At 48.8% G+C, this 18,564-nt stretch overlaps 1 protein-coding gene across 2 annotated transcripts in view; it reads right to left on the bottom strand.

Moving 5' to 3' along the window:
• Positions 1-678: 678 nt before the first annotated feature.
• KCNAB1 (potassium voltage-gated channel subfamily A member regulatory beta subunit 1) overlaps positions 679-18,564 on the bottom strand; it is a 307,769-nt gene continuing 289,883 nt past the window's right edge. For both annotated transcript variants that reach the window (XM_028505142.2, XM_028505144.2), the window contains exons 12-14: positions 13,502-13,622; positions 7,941-8,029; positions 679-2,512 (exon numbers count right to left, since the gene is read on the bottom strand). In XM_028505142.2, coding sequence (XP_028360943.1) covers positions 2,423-2,512; positions 7,941-8,029; positions 13,502-13,622 — 300 coding nt within the window. In that variant the 3' untranslated portion in view covers positions 679-2,422. The remainder of the gene's footprint in view (positions 2,513-7,940; positions 8,030-13,501; positions 13,623-18,564) is intronic.

Raw genomic sequence — 18,564 nt, 5'->3', positions numbered from 1 at the left:
CTTGAGGCTCTGCTATCTGTCTTATGACCTGTGGCACACTATTAATGAAGGTGAAGTGACAGTTCTTAAAGTGGAAAGCCAGGCACAGGGTTTCCAGTGTTCACTTACCCTGGCTGAAATTTCAGGGTGTGGAGGGCTGCTGCCCGGGCTACTCTGAGGAATGGTATGTTCTGTCCCAAGGAATTCTTTCCATGGAAGAAACTGAAATGAGAGCGCATGGAAATTTTTCCTAAGGATATAATTGTGAAGTGTATTTCTTATCTAGTATATTTACCATGGCAGATGACTTGTGTATAAAAAAGGATTGCTGATCCTATGACTAAGCAATAATGTTTGTATTTGATTTTAATTTGCAGGCTCTTTTATTAATAAAGTGAGTTTGAGAAGCTTTAACCTTAGTGCAGAGTACTTCTAAAACCCAATGAGAAATGATATCTTCAGTAGCTAGTCCTCTTCTCCATTAATAAGAAAAATATAGATTGCAGTTTAATTCTTGATCACTGCTGTTTTTCTTAGATATCATTCATTGTAGCCTACCTGCCAACATAGTTTTTATTAAATGAATGTTACTGCCTGTTTTATGGAGCTGGATAGGTGGAGATACATATCTCCAGCCATATATAAATACATACGCACACGCACACAGCCTTCTAGTGAAAGGAAGATCCGATAAAAACATTAAATGCACAAAATGCGTTTATTACTCTAAGCAAATTAATAGGTTAAACTGCAGCTTCAGTCAGACAACTTCAGCTCATTTACACATACAGCAGTTCACTGATTGAATTCACAGAAACAACTGAGAAGTGATCCATTTTCATCATCACTCTGACACTTTGGGGCAAAACCCAAACTATTTCCTTAATTGAATACAGATAGTAGTAACCAAAGAGGAAATTTATTGGTATTTCACATTAACATTTTGAGATTTAGAACTGTACTATGAAATACATATCTGGAAATGATGGTGGAAAATAGCATTTAAAGCTGATATATTTCTGTAAATCTCAATGATTTCTATATGAGGGACCAGCTGGCCAGAAAATTAAGTTAAAATTTTGTACATGCTTAGATACCCAAATAGAGTTATAGCATTCCCGCCCCCAACATACAACCCCCCCAAAAAGAGAAAAAAAGTTGTTTTTCTCTCTTCTAACAGGTACACACAATATACTCCCCCTGCAAATTTCCCTCCCGTGGAGTATTCAGGAGGGGAGGTAGCCGACAGTGGCAGGGCCAGGTAGACCTCGGGCTCGGAGTGCACTAAAGCTGGGCCACTTGAATCCATGCAGTGAGCTCTCATGCATACAGTTTAGTGCACATAATGTGATTATAGAATCAGGAGGTTCTTTAACATTTTGCTTTTTGTTGGGCAAGTTAATTCACCCAGCATATGCTGAGTAGTGACAACATTTTTCACAAAGCCTGTGATTTCCTTTTATGTTGTTAACTCCTCAAAAACACCAAGCATTATATTGTAAAATCCCAGTGCTAATTAAACAGCAAACATTTGCCTTTCTGGATATTTTACAGGTTTACTGAAAAAAAAAAAAAAACCCAAGCCTGTGTATATTTATTTTTAAAGCTCAAAAATATAAACTTGCAGAAGTTATGTCTACAAGCAGTCAAAAATATAAAGCAGGTTTTCATAAAATGTAGTCAAAAATGAACATTTCATTGCAAATGCATTTACATTTTATTCAAAGCTAAACTTCCATAGTAATGTAATCCTCCCTTTTCATAAGTTTACCATAATCGCCCTTTTACTATCTCTGCACGTCAATGAACATAACATCATTAGAATACTGATAGACACCTTGGGTAAGCTGCTATCTACAGGGTTGTTCTTGGGCTAAGCAACAGTGAATATTTAAAAGATAATGAAAGCAAATACCTAGGAGTTACAGTTTTGAAAATGATTAGTGAAACAACTTGATAACAACAGGAATGTGGGAATAGAAAAAAAATGTAAAATTGTTCCTGCTTATTTTCCCAAACAGGACTTCCGCGTGAACGTAGCCTACTCTTTCTGGTGTGGTCACATTGCGTCGGTGAGTGTTGCTCTTCCGTAAAAACATCTATCCGTATGGCCTTCTTTAAGTTACCAAATGTCTGAAAGTACTATGCCCTTCCTGCCCGCATACTTTCCATTGCATTAGCATGAGGTGTACAGAGAGCAATGCAAGAACAGGTGACTCCAGTCCAAGATAAGAAAATAGGATGGATTTTCCTAGTTGTGAATTTTCAGATGTGCTCATAATTCAGGTGCACAGTGGTAGTGACAGCAGACACCTCAGAGTCCGGGGACACTAGAGGTTGAGCAGCGGCTGCTAAGTGATTTAAAAGACTGGCTAGTAACACCTTTCTGTATCGGCGTGGACCGATGTTTTAACCATGCAGCGCCTGTGGCTCATGCATTGCCTTATGACCTGTAGTCCTTTTTGCTGTAGGGCTTGTTGCGCAATATGTTATCAATCTCATTTACCACATGTGATGTCATCTTCGGGAGAACCTGAGAGCATGAGAAGCACAAAAGATATTGTTAGTTGTTGATATTTGTTCTTTGTGCTGGATGTTAGGCAGAGTTGTCCAGACTGCTGTGCATTTAGGAACCATGACTGAAATACAAGGTCCCCACGAGACTAAATTCCTTGAGGTCAGGGACCTTGTTTTGTTCACCTCTGTTATCTCCAGTGCCTGTAAGGGCGCTTGGCCCGTAGTTAGGGCTCATAACTATTGGTTGACTGAAGAAGGGAAGACATGAGACACAAATGAAGGCTGAAAGAAATATACCCAGAGTGGTTCTGCTTAGTGGAAACACGATGCGAGCCACATATGTACTTTTAGATTTTCTAGTGGCCACATTAATGGCAGTAAAAAGAAACGGGTGAAATTAGAACATGATTTTACCCCATCATTTCAACCTATAGTCCATATAGAAAATTCTTAAGATGCTTTACATTTTTTTAAAGTGCTAAGTTTTTCAAATGTACTGTGCATTTTGCACTGACACTGCGTTTGGACTGGCTGCCTAGCGTATGCTAAATAGCCACATGTGGCTAGAGGCTACTGTGCTGGCCAGCACAGGTTTCGAGACTTAGGCGAGATTCTTTTTTTTTTTTTTTTTAACAATTTTTAGAAAGATTTTATTTATTTATAGAGGGATGGGAAGGGAGGGAGAAAGAGGGGGAAACAGTAACATGTGGTTGCTTCTTGTATACCCCCTACTGGGGACCTGGCCCGCAACCCAGGCCTGACTGGGAATTGAACCAGCACCCCTTTGGTTCCAAGGCCAGCACTCAATCCACTGAGCTACACGAGCCAGGGGCAAGGAGGGGTTTACCCCTGGTGGTCGGAACCCTGGTGAAGGATGGCCAGGGGTTAACGGGCATCCCGGGTAGATGGAATAGCATGAGAAAGTAAAATGCCTGTGAAACACAGTCATGCAAGTGTGAAACAAGTGGTGGAGGTAGGGCCACGGTAGGGACTGGGGAAAGAGAAGCTGGAGTGAAGACAGGGTGGAAGGCCTTGAATATCATTTTCTTTTTGGAGTCGGGACTTTATTCTGTAGACAGTGGGGGAACCTCTCAGAACTTCTCAGCTGGGAGTGAACCCTGCAGACACCTGGTGGTAGTTTGAAGGGAGAGCTGGAGCAGATGGAAAGGGGACAGGCAGGTCAGAAATGTACTGTTGTCCTAGGCAGTGACACCGAGGCCTCACTAGGACGGGGCCGTGGAGGAGAAAAGGGGCGTGGATCTGAGACACTGGAGGAGGATGGTGATGCCCAGACTGCGTGACGAGAGAGACGCTGATGTGGGTGATGGGGATTGGACTCCACAGGAGAAGGGCAGGGGGGTAGGACGTGTTGAGTTGACGGTGCCTGTGGGACGTCCGTGTGGAAACTCACTGTGGAGCTGGCTTGCCAGTAGCAGGAGGACGGGAGTCGGGGATCTGAGTCATGCGCACGGACACGCTAACGGAAGCCCTGGGAATGGATGAGATCACCCGGGGCAGCCACTCATTGTGAGAAGCGGGCCAAGGGCACACACTACACCGCAAGACAAGGGACAGAGGCAGACTTCTTCACAGGAATAGCCTGACCCTGTGTGGGGACTGTGATGAAATGCAGTTCTGCGGTTGCGGCCTCACCCTTCCTCTGCGGCAGTGCCGCCGGCCAGGGTGACCTTGTCTTCCCTGGGGAGCCCTTCTCAGAAACCCCCGGGGCACCGGAGCAGCAGAGCTGCTCGGTTTGGGGAACTGGTTCTGATTACCGTTTCTCTACCAGAAGGTGAAGGAGGGGTTTGACTTCCCAGCAGTTCGGGAGTCTCTGAGGATCTAAACTAACGTGTCATTTAAGGTGAGATTGCAACAGTGAGACCCAAACCTAGAAACTGGGTTTGTTGGAAGTTTCGTGCTAAAATATAGTGGGTGAACCACATGATGAAAGAAACTCCGTTCATTACACCACAATAAATTTCAGATAGAGATTTAAACATGTAAAAAAGCTGAAACCGTAAAAGTACTTGAATAAAACATGAAACATGTATATATAGTGTCACAGACCTAAATTTTCAAGAGAAGCCACCCAGAATTTTATGTGAGATTGCTCAAGTTTTTAAATGTTGACAGCTGTTTTAAAACACTTGCATCCACAGATTACACAACATCCCACAGGCCACCAGTTTTGCGATGTCGGCGTTACACTGACTGGAGGAATTGGTGGGTGGGGGGCGGTCTGGCCAGTGCTGCCCAGTTAGCGGGGTGCTAGGGAAGTCCTCCCAGGGCTGGGTCACCGTTGAGTCGGACCTTGGGGTTGGAGCAGGATTTTCGTGGGCTGGGGTGGTGGACCCTTTGTTGGCAGAGGGCCACTGTTACTTCTGGGGATCCCAGTGGTTCCTGGTGGCTGGGGATGAGATCCCGGGAAGGTGAGCCCCGGATGGGAAGGGCTGGACCGCTGGGGAGCCTGGACTTCTCTGAAGGGTGACAAAACCCTTCTCAGAAGGGTTTTGAGGCTGGTGGGGTGGAGGGGAGAAGCAACTCTCTTCTTTTCAGGTAGAAGCGGGCAGGACAGGGGCCTGTGCAGACGATGGCGGGCCGCCTGCAGCCCTGGCTTCTCCGCTCCCGTCTCCCATCCGTCGAGGTTCTGACCTACATGTGCCCCTCTAGCTCACACATGATGGTGGTGTGCTTTATCCCTTGGCGTAGCGGTCTTGATGGGCCCACCAGAAATTTCCTTTCAACTGCTGGCACTGCAGCTTTCTATCCTGCACCCGATCCCTGTACTGCCCAGGACCCCCAGCCACCCAGCCTGCTCCTTGCCCCATGGAGGGGCCCAGTCACAGCTTGCCTGGGGTGGATTCTTAGGTGCTCGGCTGGTGGAAGATAGGAGTGGGAAGGGGGCCTGGTGGATGCTAAGCACCCATGGGGGCAGCCTCAGTTCTTGGGTAACCTCCCTTTTCTGTTACCCCTAGAGCATGGTGGCCCATTTCGCTACCACCCAGGGCCTTGCTGGGGAGGTGCTGTGGGAAGATGCCTTAGTTTTTCCCTGAAGCTACCTGGAGCGCTCCCACAGCGCAGGAGTGACCTCTTTCCCGTCCAGGCCTCTGCACTCACCCGCATGGCAGGGCTCACAGTGTGTCGGTGTTACAGGAACCCCGGTTCCTCCCTCTTCCCGCCAGTCTGTCAGCGAGTCCCAAAACCTCTTTCCGAAACCTACAGGATCCAACCACTTCACCTCCCCGGCCATGATCACCTGCCACCTGGACAACTGCCCGTGCCTTTCTTTTTACTTCCCACACAGCAGCCAGTGTAATCTCTTAAAATTACAATAACGGCATGTTCCTCCTCTTCTTAAAACTCTCCAGAGGACTTGTTACATGTTGAGTAAAACTCTGACCCCTCCCTCTCGTGTCCCGTGAGATCTGTCCCCTGCCTGCCGCTCCACTCCAGCGCATCCGCTGTCCCTTGCTCTCTGTGTGCTGGCCACGCCAGTCCCAGGCCGGCAGTTCCTGGAAAAGGCCAAGTCCCTGCCGGCCTCAGGGCCTTGACCCAGCTCCTCCCTGTGTCTGGAATGCGCTGTCCTGGGTTTCCCCATGCTGTGTCCTCATCTTCCAGGCTTCAGAGTGCACGCAACCCGGGGGGGCTTTGGCAAGGACATTACTGAAAGCGGGTCCACCCGTTTCTCAAGGAGTCTCTAGGACAACACCCTCTTTACGAGAGCCCTCCTCACAGTGTGAAAGTATTCATGTACCACATGTCTCTCCCACTAGAATGGAATCCCCTCGAAGGCTGGACAATACGTTTTAGTGCCTGCCTGGTCACGGCAGGTGCTCCGAGGTCTGCTGAACGCACTGAGGGAGAGATCGCTAATTGGCTCTCGGCTAGCCCTCGGGCTCGTGAGGGCAGGGTCCTATTCCGAGCCCAGCACCCTGTGCCTGGCGTGGTGCCAGACATAGAGTACGTGCTCGCTGCGTGTTAGTGGGATTGAAATCATGGGGCGGAATCCCAGTGCTCTCGTGTACAGACTGTTCCCTTATTTCCTCCTCGTGACTGTGCAGCCTTTCTCTTTTCCTGGGCATCTGTGAGAAGAAGAGATGGTGGGGCGGCTTTCCTAGGAGGGAGCACTCCCCATGCCAGGGTGGAGGCACCCCCGGAATCCAGGAGAGTTGTGGGGCCCCGAGGGGCTCATGGAAGCAGAGGCGGAGATGATGACACGGCCGGCCCCACAGCCCCACGAAGGTGATGGCAGGGAAGGGAGACCGCACCCCCAGCATGCCCTGGGCTATTCAAAAGGGTTTCTAAACATTTTAGGTTCAGTCAACTTGGTCCCCACCTCCACCTGTTTCTCTCGGGAGAGGTAACGGGCCGAGATAAGTGCCTGCTTCGGGGACAGGTGGACGGGGAAGAAGGTGTGAGACAGGTCTGTTCCCCAGTGAGCAAAAGGAAAAGACACCGTTGGGCAGGGGTTGGCTACGGTAGGAGCCCTGGGCTGGCGCCATCTGGGCCCTCAGCGGGGCTGAGCAGCGCCCAGGACTGGGATTTAGCTTTTGGGGGAGGAGGATGGTCCCGAAGCTGCTAAGCCCCACCCCTCTCCTCAGAACGCCCTTGTCCCCTCCTACTGCCCTTGCAGGCTCCGCCCAGTGCCTACCGCCTCAATCCACCCAAGGCTGCGAGTGGGGATGGGCACCTCTGAATTTCCTGCCAGGGAAACGTAACCCTGGACGTCCAAACTAGAATTCTGATCCTATTTCAGAATGGAAATAGGATGGTTCAGAATGGTTCTTTTCAAGCAACATCACAAACATCCATTCAATAGGTGTTTCTGGAGCGTAACTAAGGGCTGTATCGTATGCTAGAACCGGAGATCAGTGGAGAAGCGAGACACACAACAGGTCTCTGACCTCCGGGAGCTCACAGTCCAGCGGGGGACAGTTCCACCACGGAGTCACAAGTGCTGCGACGGGAGAGGGAGGGCAGGACGCTGGGAGAGCAGTCTGGGCTGGCAGGACGTGTTTGTGGCAAGAATAAGTGAGTGTGTTGTCCTGTGGCTGTTACACTTTAAGTAGGTTATTAGGCAGGCTTTTGTGGTCAGGCCTGGGGACCGGGTCACCAGGTGTAACACTGCTTGGATCGTGGAGTGCCCTGCCCACAGACACAAGCCATCCGGAGAAATGAGGTTTGAGAACATCACCTGTTAATAAGAGGACACTCCCGGATCCATGTACTATGAAAGCTCTGTCATCTCTTATGCCTTTGTTCCTACTTCCCACCCCCACCCCCACCCCAGTCTGGGAACAAGCAGCCTGTTAGGGACGTTCATGTAACTGGGAAACTGTGCCACGAGGAAGGACAGATGTGGGGACAGACAGGACCTTGCCCGGGGACATCTTCAAAGACACCATGAAACTCCCCGGAGTGGTGGGAAGGGCTGTGGTACTTGCCTGGATTGCACCCAGGTTCTCAATGAGCTGCTCAGGTGTGGATGATCCCAGGAGCACAGAGCTCACGCCCTCGTTTCTTAGGCACCATGCTGGAAAGAGAGAACACTGGTCAGGGGATTGAAGCCCTCCTGATGATCGATTAGCTTGCAAACACCACCTACGGACACCCTGGCTGCGACCAAAACTTACTAATGTCGTGGGGGGAGATAGACAGCGCACTCCAGGATTAAAAACCTCAGCAGCAGCCCTGTCGTGGAGAGGGTTTGGTAGGGTCTGTGCGTTTGAATCCTGAGTTTAGAGCTCTGTGTTTTCTATGTGGGCCCCTGCCCTAACTGGGGCGTCCAATCCAGCTCCCCGGCCCAGGTCCACGTTCTTGCTCCCGAAACCACCTGACACTGCCCCCTGGCCGACGTCTGGGTCCCTGTGTCCGTGCTGGCCCACAGCCTCCTCCTTTCCGTCTTAGTCATGCTCTCGCTTCCCCCTCATCTGTTCCGCAGCGTCCTTGCAGACTTTGAGTGTCTGGTTCCCTCATTTCCACCTACCTGTCAGCCCTCTCTGGACCCTTTCCTCCTAACACGGGATTCATCCTGTGCTGACGATCTCCCCAACCCTCAAATCCCTCACTCCTCTCCTCCCTCTGCCTCTCTGGTAACCTCTAATACCCTCTGTCAACACCTGCCCCTCGATCCCAGCAGACAGCCTGGCCTTTGACTTTGTAAACAATTAAGTCCGTTCATCAGGTGGGATGTTCCTTACTTCCCCACTCTCGCACGGACACAGTCCACATCTGCATCCTCCAGTTTCAGAGGATGCCACGTGCTGATTCTGTCTGAGGCCACGTTCTGCCCTGGACCTGTCTCTCTGTCCTTTCTTGGACCTGAGTCCTTCTCTTTCTCTCTCCCTCTCTCCCCTTCTCCTTGTGCTTCCAGTAGACTTCTCAGTTTGTAGCTGCCTGGAACTAGGTGATTCTGTAGACCCATGGGTGCAGTGTCTGCTGGGTGTCCCTGCTAGGGGTCCCATAGGCACTGCAGACTTCTTGCTGGTTTCTCCTAAGCCCGTCTGTCCCATGTTCCCAGTCTCAGTGGGTGGCTTCACTAGCAGCTTGGCCTCCCACTCTGGGAACCTGGGACTTATACTTAGGGATTTTCCTTTTCTGATCCCACATTCCCCTTTAATTGCCAAGTCTAGTTGCTATTTAAATATTTCTCTAATCCAGTGGCTCTCAAAGTTGAGCATGCATCAGAACCACCCAGGGCTTGTGAAACAGCAATTACTAGGTGCCACCCCCAGGGTTACTAACTCAGAAGCTCTGGGCGGGCCTAAGTATCTGCATTTTTTTTCTGTCTTTTCTTTCATCTTTTAAAAATTGATTTGAGAGGAGAAAACATTGATTTGTTGTTCCACTCATTTATGCATCCATTTGTTGCTTCTTGTACGTGCCCTGACCAGGGATTAAACCCATGGCCTTGGTGTATCGGGATGACACTCTAACCAACTGAGCTACCCAGCAGGGACTGAGAATCTGCATTCCTGACAAGCTCCCACGTGATGCTGATGCTGCTGATCCAGGGACCATGTTTTCTTTTTTACTAAGGTGAAATTTACATACCAAAATTTTTCACCTATTTTGTGTATGATTCAGTAATTTTTAGTAAACGTCTCAAGCGTGCAACCATCACCATTTAAGATCCAGGTTTCGAACATCTCCATCACCTCAATAAGCTCCTTCATGCCTGTTCTCAGTCAGTCCCATTCCTACTGCCAACCCCAGGTGACTGCTCATCTGCTCTGTGCCCTGGGCACTTACTGTTTCTGGACGCTTCAGGTAAATAGAGTTATTTCTTTCACTTCACAGGTTTGTGAGGTTCATCCGTGTTACAGCATGCATCAGTATGGCGCTTTTTTTTCTTGCTGAGTTGTGTGGATGCAGAGACCACAGCCAAGAATCACGGCTCTGGTTCAACTGTCCGCTGCCCTCCATCAGGCCCTCGCCAGCCCCCGCCTGACTGTCTGGCTTTTCCTCTTGTTCAGATGGCCCCCACCCCCACCCCACTCCACCCCAGCTCAGCTTTCACGTGTCCAGCAGCAGTTTCTCCAGATACAGATCTGACCATGTTGCTTGCCTGGCTCAGCATTCTTCGACGTGTGCCGGACGTAACTCTTGTTCTATAAGATGAGGTTCCCATTTCTCACCCTGGCAAACCTGGCTTTCTAGCCCAGCTCTCCAGCTTCCTGTCCCCTCGTTTCCTGCCTTGAACTTCGTGCTTCAGGAGCACTGAATTATTTGTAAATCTTCTCCATCCCCTTGGCTCAAGCAGTCTCCTTGGCCTGGAATTTCTTTTTGCCTCCTCCCTTCCTTTGCCTCACTAGTATCTACTCATCATTTGAGATTCCCCATGGGAACTATCTTCTCCCGAAGCCTTTCCCTGAATCCAAGGCGGGGTTGGGAGCCGGTAGACATTGCTTCCAAAATCCCCGGTCCTTTCCCAATTATTTCTACAACTACAACACTGTATCACAGTGATCTGCTTATTGTTTTGACTCTCCCATCAGGCCGTGAGGTGTGTTTATCTGTGTTTGGATGCTCAGCACTCAGCCCAGTACCTGCACACAGCAGGTGCTTAGGAAATGTTTGTTGACCAAATGTAGGCATGAATGATCGGTGGATGGAAGAGGGTCCGAGCACCTCTCCTGCCCCATTTGCTCAAGGCCCTGCTGTCAACTAGTACTCTTAAGCTGTTGCCACGCTCAGGCCTTTTAAGGCAATTGCTAACTCTTTCCACATGGGCAAAATAATGCTCTATAAAGGCAACAAGCCCAGTGATTCAGGGCTTTTTCTTTGTGTGGCTGTATTATTTCCTCCTTTGCACTTATAACTCTTTTTGGTGCTAGTGGAAGTTCTGAGGGGAAAGCAGGATACAGGGAAAGTCATTGCCCACCAGCTGCTTGGTATCAGCAACAGCCAATTCCCCACTCTGGGCTGCAGCGTATAAGAGGCCCTACCGGGCAGAACTGGCTAGCAGCAGAGGCAGCACGTGCAGATGACTGTAGATAATTAGCATCTAACCAAGTGTGGCCAAGCAGGCAACCCAGCCTGGCTCTTTCCCAGCAAGGTGTGGATGCTGGCTGCCCTGCAGGTGCAAGGCAGTAAAGGGGGAGGATTCCCCTCCCCCACACCCTCTAGCAGGTCAAAGGTAATATGCCTGGAATAATTCCTCTCTTGGTTTGAGAGTTCTGTGGTTAAAAACAAAATTACTTGTTTATAAAGAATGAAAAAAAAAATGGCAAGATAGACATCTGGGGGCACACGGGGAGGAAAAGGAGAAACAAAGCATGTTTTAATTTAAACTCAGATTCTCTAGAGAGGGTCTATTGTAGATATCTAATATCTAGTGCAAGTCTAAATCCTATAAAGATTTCCTCTTTAGAGAGACAATTTCCTACTCCTTCAGAGTTAAATTTAATACTCACTTTCATGCTACTGCCTAAAAACCGTGTTTCTGACTGTTCCCGGAATAAGTATTGCTCTTTGTGCCTATTCCTTTGACCACATGTCATGGCGAAGGGTAGACTCAGTTTCGGGTCCAGGGTGTCTTAATTCTTCGCAAAACACATCCTCATCCTCCTCATCATTGTTACGATTGCTGCAAAGAGCACCTACTCTTTGCTTTACCTATGTAATTTCCCTTTAGCCAACAAGTGTGTACGATATGTATTATTATACCCATTTTACAGATGAGAAAATTGACAGCATGTTAAAGAACTTGCTGATGGTCAAATAACTAATATTTTTTACTGTGTTTATCTCAGCTGTAGGGATGTTAACTAATCACATTCAATATAGTCTTTTTTCTTTAAGAAAGGATTAAAGCAGCAGTTATCTATGTATTTAGGTGAGCGGTATTCTCCCCCCACCCCCACAACCACCTCCCATTTCCGTCTTTCTGTGACTGTTAACGGCAGCTACTGTTTCCTGGCCTTCCAACCTCAGAGGGGTCAAGCACCTGGCAAATATTCTATCACGTTATTTTATTTGCCTAGGACTTATCTTGAGTTCTTTTAAAAAATCTCATTAGGACACTGTACCTGATTTTTCCCAATTCCTGCTATTTCTTAATCCTTAGGAATTTATTTTCCTAGACTGGACAACTATTTCATTCTTTCCCCACAGTGTTAGCTAGGACAACGGTCTCAAGGTCTGGGCCCTTCTTACCATTGCAAATGCTCTTCTTGCTGTATGTGAGAATGTAGCACAGTATTTCGCAGCCAGCTGTAAACAGGATGTGTGTGGCAGTAACCCAACCCAGTGCGTATAGCCAACTGAAACCATGTGATCGACCAAGTAGGGTACATAAGCAATGGCTAATTCTCCCTTCCGGAAACAGCTTTGGATATGAATCTCTTGTCTCCTTTACTCGCTGCCAGTAAATAAAACGACCTGTGACAACCGTGTCCCAGACTCAAGGAGCTGCGAACTCCTTGAGTCTGGTAACACCAGCTACCACATGAATTCTTTATTTTGGTTTCTTTGTAGAGTGGAGGTAATAACAGCAGATGCTGCATTCACATCTGTGCGGTAGGGCTTGTCATAGCACTTGGCCCCTAGGATCGTTTCGACCCTTAAGGGGACGAGATAGTGGCAGAAAGCATTTGTCACAGAGCCTGGCAAATCTCCCCCAGCAAGGAAACTGAAAGTCCAAATGCTTCCCTGGGAGACACCCGGTCACTAGCCACAGTGCCCGTCGAACACCTGAGACGTGGTCGGGCTGCACGGAGATGTGCTGTCGGTGTCAAACACACTTTGGATTTTGAAGACTTAGTGTGAAAAACAGTGTAAAAGATCTCAATTACTTTTATAGTTATGATATACGTTGGCTATCTGGGGTTAAATAAAATCCTTTTGTACAATTAATTTTGCCTATGTCCCTTTGCCTTTTTGAATATCACCATTGGAACACTGAAAGTTAAATATGTGGCTCACGTTATACTTCTATCTGACAGTGCTGGTGCATGGGGTTTTCAGTTGTTACCAGTGACTGTGACCTTTCAACAACTTCACAGTCTAGAAGAGCAGTGTTCATGGCCCCTTGGAAGTTTCAGGGCGAAGCTGCTCCTCTAGGACAGGCTTCCCACGTGGCCGTGGGCCTCCCCCGCAGCCGGCCCAAGGCCGGCGTCCCAGCCTCTCACCCCCTTTGCCTAAGCTTCCACAGGGATGGAAACTGATCCAGAAGCAGGGGATGCCCCTGCATGGTTCAGGGGGTCTCACCCGACCCTGGGAGTGCGGATGTGTGCGTTTTCACTCACGTGTTCTCCTTCGCACTGTGTTATACGGGAGAGGGGAAGGGCGAAAAGTTTTTAGCTCATAGAAAATTCTGGGGAGCTTCAAAGACCCTGTTTTAAATAGTTTTGACCAGGAATTTAAGCTCCAGAGATCAGTCTGCCCTACAACAGGTATTTAGTCATGGTGTGGGTGTGGGCCAAGCAGAGGGGGATGGTCCTGTCTCGGCTCCGGCAGAACCCTGCCCTGGGGGGCGGGGGGGGGGGGGGGGGCGTCGCCTTACCCACAGCCAGCTGGGGGAGCGTGCAGCCCAGGCGCTCAGCGATGGGCGAGAGGTCTTTCAGCTTGTTTTGTTGTTTCCTCCCTTCTTCACTCACAATTCTTTCCTTCAGCCACTGGTAGCACTAGGAATGAAAAGAACATTGGAACGTTCAAGTCTGGTAGGGGCTTGATGTCAGAGCCTGCTAATTCCATGAACTAGAAGAGCGTCCCGGTGAATCCCCGCATCTCCCTGCCCTGGGCTGCAGGGAGAAGAGACATTCCTCGCGGTCTCGCTCCTCGTTTCTGGGCTCAAGACAGACATCCGTCAACATGCACCACAGCGGTTCAAGTCCTGACACAATCAGTTATGCCCAGTTTGCTAAGTGGGAGAAGTGGTGTTTCTTATTGAACTAGCCTGATTTTAGAAGGTAGCCAAAGGGGAAAAAAAAAAGCATTTACATTTCACCAAGGTCTAATTTGTGTCCTTTTCCTCAAGAAAGCTGGGCGTCCAGCTCCCTGCTCAGAGGAAGCTGTTATCTTACGTCCGTGTTATAACTCCCTTTCTCTCGCCTTCCCTTTACTCCCAGGCCCGTGTTCCTGTGACGGGGCTTTACTACGGATTGCTGGCTCCTTCCTGGCAGTAGACGTGGTGTCGCTGATAGGAACCAAGCATATTGTTAAGCTTTTCAAGTGACAAAAGACTTTCCCAAATGTGTAATGAAACTTAAAAAGGTAAAGAAACTCAAAATGGGAAACTATTTTTTAAAACCTATGAGAATTGACTGACCCGGATGTGTAGACTGCAGAGCGAGCCCGATTTCCTAAATACTAGGAGAAAAATCTTTAAAACTTCTCAGTGGCCTACTTTCCAGAAGGTTCTGCTCTCTTACTAGGACGCAGGGAACAATAGACTCTTCCACACAAAGCTAGCACTAAGCTCCGACACCCCGAGGAAGAAAATATTTGTTAAGAGTCTGCTGGCCTGTTTTAGTGAAAATAATGAGACCCATCCCACGTGGGGCCACGTGGACTTTCTGCATTGTGTGTCGTTGCGACACCAGGTCCGCAACAGAGCCCGTCCGTCCCCTTCCTCAAGGCGGCAGCTGCGGGCTCTGCAGTTGTTGGCACCGGCACTCGCGCGCATTTCAACAGGCAGCTGGCTTTTGTTTTCAAAGTATTCCCCCCCAACCCCCACAATTCTAAGACAGTGTTTCCAAAGAACAGGGGAACCACAGTCGGTTTTGTTATGATCTTGGGGAACAGTTTTGCAGATGTGAAAGAGAGAAAGGGCAAGCTACCCCAGTTCTGTGTGTCTCTCAAAGGCTGGGGGCCTGGCTCCTCACTGGAGCCTTTGGCTGTTTCCCCAGCCTCAGCCCTGGGAAACCTCTGCTTCTTCCAGGAGGAAGGGTGGCCTGGAGACCACAGCCGCTGCCAACGGCGATGGGGTGGACAGTTATGACCATGAGTGCGTGGCCGGGGCCCAGCAGTCTCCCCTGAGCGGGGTGCTGGGTGTGCTGAGAGCCCTGAGTTTCCTCGTGCTGTCCCCAAAGGGAAAAACATCACCAGGCCTCCCTTCACAACGCCCTTCACAGGACCAGTGTCTGAATATCATGCAGATTTTAAAAAGATTGAAAACCAATAGGCGGATGCTTTTTGAACAATTACTTTTTATTATAACTAAGAGAGTTCCTGAGGGTTCAGTATATACCACACACATAAGGAGTGGTTGGTTTACTTATCAATCTACGGGAATCCATTTTTCAAATCATTTGTGCAATGTGTTTTTATTCTGGGGATAAAAGTGGATGTGGTTACAGGTTGTATACTGTGACTGTGTGTGTGTGTGTGTGTGTGTGTGCACATGCACACGTGCACCAGCATAACGCCCTGCTCGAGGCAGGCTTCCAAAAGTGACGCACGTCAGATACTCAGTTGTGGAATCTCTCTCTCTCCACCTCAACACTGGAAACCTCACTGTTGTTTAACCATTGGAAGACAAGGAGGTTAGCGTTTTTTAAAAAGTAGATGCGTAGGATTTACATTGCTTACCTCCTACCAAAGGAAACAAAAGTGCTTTGGAAATAAATAGCTTTACCTGCTTTACAAGGGGGAAAATGTTAAGAGGTGAGGCTTAATTAAAATATTAATTAATTATGGAAACAAACCACCGTTTGAGAAGGTTGGCAGTGGATGTGGTTGTGCACAGTAAGAAACTAGCTTGTAGACTGGGCAATAATCTATGAATCAAAAGATGAAATTTCCTCTTCCAGCCCTATTACATCGCTCACCCATTGCTGCAGTGATTTGACTGCATGTTGATATTTCTTTCTAAGAGGAAGGCAGGGGGGAGGTTCTTATCCATCTCAGCATCTCCGGTCCTGACACTGGTTGGTAGAGGAGGGGCCAGCCAACACGGTGTTGGGAGAGGAACCTGAGAAACCAGGGATTGAGCACCCCCACCTTCAGGCACGCGGCTTTGCCTTGCCCCACGTTACTCCACGAGGGCCGAGGCTGCCCCACTCACCCCTGTGCCCTCAGCACGGAGCCCGCATGGAGCAGAGAACACCTGTTAGCCAAAGGGATAACGGGGGAGAGCTTTTCTCCACAGGCCAGTGGGCTACTGCTTGTATCTGCGAGTCACAGTATTTTCTCAAGTTTTCCTCATGCCATTTCTTTTGCTGCCTCCCAGTGCTGCGACTGTGACCCATGGGTCTGCATTTTACAGGGACTGACACCGGACACGCGACAGTCTGTGAGACTGGCCCCGAGCAGCCCCGGCTGGCTGTCAATGACCCCGGGCTGGAACTCAGACAGCCACTACGAAGCCACGGACAGCGGCAGTCACGTTTCACCTCCGGGTCTCGTCTAGAACACTTTGTCATCCAAGATCATTGACTTTTCTGTTTAAACATCAAATTCTTTGGCTCCAAAGAGCAGCAAAGTCTTCACTAGTGAGGTTGAAACACTAGGGAAAGTGTTGAAGCTAAAAATTTCCTGAAATGAGACCATGCTATGCAATATCCTTAGTTCCTTAACGTGAACACCTGCGGGTAGTACCCGGACAGGCCCTCTCCCCCAGCCTGGATTCACCAAGCTTCGCACGTTGCCTATTTCCCTTCGACAGAGGGGTGCATATTTTGTGATTTTTCTATAAGGCATGTTGCTAACAACTGAGGGGAGCTGCTCCTAGCCTCATGGCACTTTTCATTTCTAGACTTTCTATTTAAAGAAGCTATATACCTGGTCTCTCGCTCACTTTGTTGATCTTCTATTATGGCTCACTGCATTCATTCCACAAGCGTTTACTGAGCATTTATTATGTGCCAGGCTCTGTGATGGGGTACACGAGTCAAGTTTCAGTGTGTTTCCTAGAAATAGTCTCAAGTCACTGAGCAGTGTGTTGTAGTTGGGGTGTCCCTGTCAGTTGATTCCTCAGAGCCACGTCTGTGCCACCTCCCCATGGGAAATACCCGACCGAGGGGATGACGTGAGCAGATGACAGCACCTTATCTTTTTGCTACTGTCGTCGGTCTAACAGGGTTTGGCGCATGACCCAAGCTTGGTCAGTCTTTTCTTGACTGAAATGGATAAAGTATCTCTATTCTCTCAGGTTCATGGCCTTTAAGGGTATAAGTCTGCAATCACCAGCTTTCCTGCTCCTGGCCTCGTGGAGAACACCTACTTTTTGGCAAGAAGACAGTGACACTTCGGTGCAGAGGAGAGGAGAGAGAGAGACACCAAGGAGACAGAGTCCTGACAATGTGCAAGCTGCTGAGGGGGTGCCCCTGAAGCGTCTCACTAGGCCTTCCCAGGAGGGTCTGTGTGGTCCCCTTCTTTGATTACATTAGCTTGAATTGAGTTCTACTGCTTGCAACCAGAGAATTCTGGCTCTGTAAGAAGCGTTTATGGAATAATAGAAGAAGGCGCAAAGAACTGTTTTATAAAGTGAGGACAGGCTACACAGACAACCAAGCTCTGTCTTTGGAGATGAGACCTTCCACAGCAGGATGAAGAGAAGGGCGTTTCTGGGAGGCCAAAGGGAGTCCGGTGCGTTTGGGTGGAAAACAAAGTGATATAATCGGGGAGGGACAAGAACAGAAAAATGAGCCCAACTTAGATCCTGAGGGGATTTCCTTGAATGCTTTTCTGTGGGGTTTGGGTTCTGTCCTGTAAGCAGTGATTGGGAAGTCTTTAAAGAATTTTAAGCAGGGTCATCATATAGTCAGATTAAGTTTTTAGAAATGTAATTGGTCACAGAGACAGGCAGTTGAGAAGAGGGGAAGGAAATTCAGAGAGTGCAGGGAGGGGGTTACCGCAGCAAACCAGGAAAGGAACGAAGAAGGTCCGAACCGAGGCTGCCCAGGACGGAGCGCAGCGGGTCAGGTCGCAGACTGGGGGATGGCTACCCCGTGGGACAGGGCGAGGGAGGGGAGGAGGCAGCTTGACAGGGCACAGCCTTGGCTTCTGACCACGTGGGTGGGTGGAGGCGCTGTTAACCGGGAAGGAAGGGCAGGTTTTGGGAGTGAGGATAGATTCCCTTAGGTTTAGAGCAGCCTCCCAGAATCCCCCTGGGTAGTAGTACTTTCTAAAATAAAAGTGTTTGTTGTACGGGGTTCATCTATCCCTCCAATACAATTCTATACTTGCACAGACACAAAAGATCAGCGCCTTCATTTTATTGGCGTGTCTTACAATAGCCAGTTTAAACATCAGTCCATTCTATTTTGGGGGGAAGAGGGTATGTGAAAGTTGGCAACTCATTTATCTATGTACCTAGGCTCTCTCTATTTGTTTTTTGTATTTTACTAGAATTCTCACTCACTCATAAGGCTGCCCTGACACTTGCTATTCCCCGCCCCCACCCCCCCGCACTCGAGTGGCTTGTCTACGTGCACTCTGTTAGCCCAGGAAACACTCAGGCTGATGCTTTAGGAAGCCTCAAGTGTCTTCGGAACTCTAAAAAGTGTGCTATAGGATAGGCTGCCTTTCACCTGCTGAGAGCCCTTAATGGTTAGCGTTAAGGATGTTTCAAAATAGATGTTGAGCTGACTTTATAAAGTCAAAAATAGAAATATTTCTGAGTTG

This window comes from Phyllostomus discolor, chromosome 2 (genome assembly GCF_004126475.2).
Source record: "Phyllostomus discolor isolate MPI-MPIP mPhyDis1 chromosome 2, mPhyDis1.pri.v3, whole genome shotgun sequence".
NCBI classification, from domain to species: Eukaryota; Metazoa; Chordata; class Mammalia; order Chiroptera; family Phyllostomidae; genus Phyllostomus; species Phyllostomus discolor.
The sequence above is the reverse complement of the archived record's forward strand: the minus strand, read 5'-3'. Positions and strand labels throughout refer to the sequence as shown.